At 37.0% G+C, this 3,444-nt stretch overlaps 1 protein-coding gene across 1 annotated transcript; it reads left to right on the forward strand.

Moving 5' to 3' along the window:
- Nucleotides 1-394: 394 nt before the first annotated feature.
- Nucleotides 395-3,006, forward strand: LOC143630726 (cytochrome P450 78A9-like). Its single transcript, XM_077099655.1, has 3 exons — nucleotides 395-1,399; nucleotides 1,966-2,232; nucleotides 2,575-3,006. The coding sequence occupies exons 1-3, from the start codon at nucleotides 449-451 to the stop codon at nucleotides 2,950-2,952; spliced, it is 1,596 nt and encodes a 531-aa protein (XP_076955770.1). The 5' UTR covers nucleotides 395-448; the 3' UTR covers nucleotides 2,953-3,006.
- The last annotated feature ends 438 nt before the right edge of the window (nucleotides 3,007-3,444 follow it).

Consider the following 3,444-nt stretch of genomic DNA (forward strand, 5'->3'; position numbering starts at 1 on the left):
AATCCCTATCCTCTCTATCCTCTTTCCTTCACATTACCATCTCTTTTTCCAAAAGCACCCTAAATAACATCTACAGTAAAACGAGAAATCAAGTCAAACAAGAAATCAACCACATAGTATGAATGAGACCAAATTTAAGATTATCAAATTTTATTTATAAAACAACAAAGAAAGCGTGCTACTGACGTACACATTATTATTATTATTATAGTTATAAAAGACAACAAAATGTGTAGGTGTGTAAGTTTGGTTAAATATATTTACGAGTATGACGGTAGTAACTAATAAGCAAAGTGGTCATCTAGACATCTAGATATATATTGAGTATTGACCCTCTAACTACAAATTAGATTCACCCTGTCGGCAGTTACTCTATAAATACCAACTCATTCCCATAAGTTTTCAATCACCAAACAACATAAGAAAAAACACACGCAAACTCACACTCATGACCACACACATAGATGCTCTATGGCTTTTTGCACTTGCTTCCAAATCTAAATGCACTTCCATCAACTTCTTTCTATTTCTCACTATCTTTACACTAGCTTGTTATATTAAGATCTTATTCCAATGGGCTCGACCAGGCGGTCCAGCCTGGTCGAGCCCTAGGTTCAAATCCACCATCCCTGGCCCTAGAGGCCTCCCTTTCATCGGCAGCATGCAGATTATGTCCAGTCTAGCGCACCGGAAAATCTCTGCTGCCGCAAACTCGTGTCACGCCCGTCGCCTCATGGCGTTCAGCTTGGGCGAGACACGAGTGGTTGTCACGTGCAACCCTGATGTAGCTAAGGAGATTCTCAACAGTTCCGTTTTTGCTGACCGGCCTGTTAAAGAGTCGGCTTATAGTTTAATGTTTAACCGTGCTATCGGGTTCGCACCCTATGGGGTTTATTGGCGAACGTTACGACGAATAGCCGCTACTCATCTTTTCTGTCCAAAGCAGATTAAGGTGTCCGAGAGTCAAAGGATGGTTATTTCGTCTCAAATGAAGGATATGTTACATGAACAAAGGAAAACAACGTTGTCCGTAACGGTTCGTGATGTTTTAAAGCGAGGTTCGTTATGTAACATGATGTGGTCCGTGTTTGGATTGAAGTATAGAGTGGACTCGAACGATGGTGGTTCGGTTGAGCTTAAGAAGCTTGTGGATGAAGGGTATGAGCTTTTGGGTGTGCTTAATTGGACTGACCATCTTCCATGGTTAACCGATTTCGATCACCAAGGGGTTCGGTCCCGTTGCTCCAAACTTGTTCCTCAAGTTAACCAGTTCGTCAAACAGATCATCAATGAACACCGAGCTCAACCTTCTAAGGATATCGGTGACTTCACCGACGTCTTGCTATCGCTTGAAGGCCCCGACAAGTTATCCGAACCGGACATGATCGCGGTTCTTTGGGTAAGCAAACAATATTTTTCTTCTAATTATAATTAGATTTTCTAGGATAAATACATCATAACAAATAACAAGTTACAGAACTACAAAAATTGTCCTTTATGTTTATATCAAATTTAAGTGGTTATCCTTTATCTTTAAAAGTAACATAATTTGTACTTTATGTTTCCAAATATTACATGGTTTATCCTTTGACCCTCACTCAGTTAGTATTTTTCGTTAACTCAGGTCACATGCCTTGCAAATAAGGACAAATAACATGTATTTTTGGTATTTGAATACCTTACCTTAGAACAACAAACAATAATATAATAACGAAGAATAAAAACAAAGAAAACTAATTATTCCTCTTAAAAGTGCTTATTTAACCAGTAATAAACAAATAATCCTAAAATATATTATGAGAAAATACAAAGAAAACCTTTTTGGAAATAATTAAGAGAGAAGACATGATCATTTAGGTAAGGTAGATATGCTTTGACTTGTTCCATTATCATTGCCATATTTAGTATCTTTAATGTTTTTAAATAAAATTATTATTATTATTATTATTATTATTATTCAAACAGGAAATGATATTCCGAGGAACCGACACGGTGGCAGTGTTAATAGAGTGGATCTTAGCAAGACTAGTGCTTCATCCTGATGTTCAAACAAAGGTTCAACATGAACTAGACCGTGTCGTGGGGAGGTCACGTGCGGTGACGGAAGCTGACATCGCGAGTTTGGTTTATCTATCGGCCGTGGTGAAAGAAGTTCTTAGGTTACACCCTCCAGGGCCGCTATTGTCATGGGCTCGTCTAGCTATCACAGACACAATAATCGACGGGCATCAGGTATGTTGCAGAATATTGTGGGACTAGCTTACATGATAGATCTGTAATTCAGTCCCAAGCTAAAAGTAACATTTTGTGTAATTTAGGAGTGAGTTAGATGTGTAACATTTGTCATTCAAAAAATTAGTAGTAGTAATAATAATAATAATAATAATAATAATAATAAATAAATAAATAAAATATGGTCAAGGACTGAGAATGTAAAATTGTAAAGATCGAGGATCAATGATGTAACTAGTGTAATGAACTTGTGGTTAGTTGATACCGATATTAATACCAGTATAACCGAATGATGATGTGTGCTTGATTTGATCGAGCCTTTCTTTATTTGATTCTATCTAGGTACCAGCTGGGACGACTGCAATGGTGAACATGTGGGCCATATCCCGGGACCCAGAAATCTGGAGCCAGCCACAAGAGTTTCGACCAGAAAGGTTCTTGGATGAAACGGAAGGGTTAATGGATATGTCGGTTATGGGATCAGATATGAGATTGGCTCCATTTGGATCGGGTCGAAGAAGTTGCCCCGGGAAGAGCCTTGGGCTAGCTACGGTGAGCTTTTGGGTGGCATCATTGTTGCAAGAGATTGTGTTTGAGAGATGTGATGGGTACGATGTTGACTTGTCAGAAGTGTTGAAGTTATCTTGTGAAATGGCTAACCCACTTTGTGTTACCTTGCGATCAAGACCTAGGTCCACCACACTTCATGGTGAGGTCTAGAAATGCATAATATGTTGAAACCATAAAAAAACAAAATAATAATAATAATAATAATAATAATAATGAAGGAAAATAGACAGTGCAAATCAAGTTAGTGACTTTGGCTTTTCTTTATTATGTTTTGGAAGGGTTTGTTTTAGTGTATGTGTATTTTGATATTATTTTGGATGTATATACTCCATGTAAAATAAATATTTATAATATAATATGTTTAAGTTTGCTTAAACAAAAACTAAAATGACCACATGTAGTCATGTACGGTGTACATGCACCTCCTCAGACCTCAAGTCTAATTAATTTAGTTCTAAACGGATAATATAAATAAAAACTTAAAAAACGGTGATTAGCAAGAAACTTACTAAAAAGAATTACAAATGCATTAGAGGGTCCAAAAGTCACTCCACTTAACTAGTGTTAGCTAAACGATTTGTATTGATAAACCACAAAAACGAATACTTTACAATAGTGTTTCTCTTATAATCTTGTTGTCAT

The sequence above is a fragment of the Bidens hawaiensis genome, unplaced genomic scaffold, assembly GCF_021521415.1.
Source record: "Bidens hawaiensis isolate Kalapana, Puna unplaced genomic scaffold, B.hawaiensis_p1.1 tig00005780_1, whole genome shotgun sequence".
Lineage (NCBI taxonomy): Eukaryota > Viridiplantae > Streptophyta > Magnoliopsida > Asterales > Asteraceae > Bidens > Bidens hawaiensis.

Bases quoted from the DNA above. Each gene is read 5' to 3' on its own strand.
- LOC143630726 (XM_077099655.1), top strand. From the start codon at position 449: ATGACCACACACATAGATGCTCTATGGCTTTTTGCACTTGCTTCCAAA. The intron at 1,400-1,965 runs GTAAGCAAACAA...TTATTCAAACAG, and splicing joins ACATGATCGCGGTTCTTTGG to GAAATGATATTCCGAGGAAC. The intron at 2,233-2,574 runs GTATGTTGCAGA...GATTCTATCTAG, and splicing joins CAATAATCGACGGGCATCAG to GTACCAGCTGGGACGACTGC.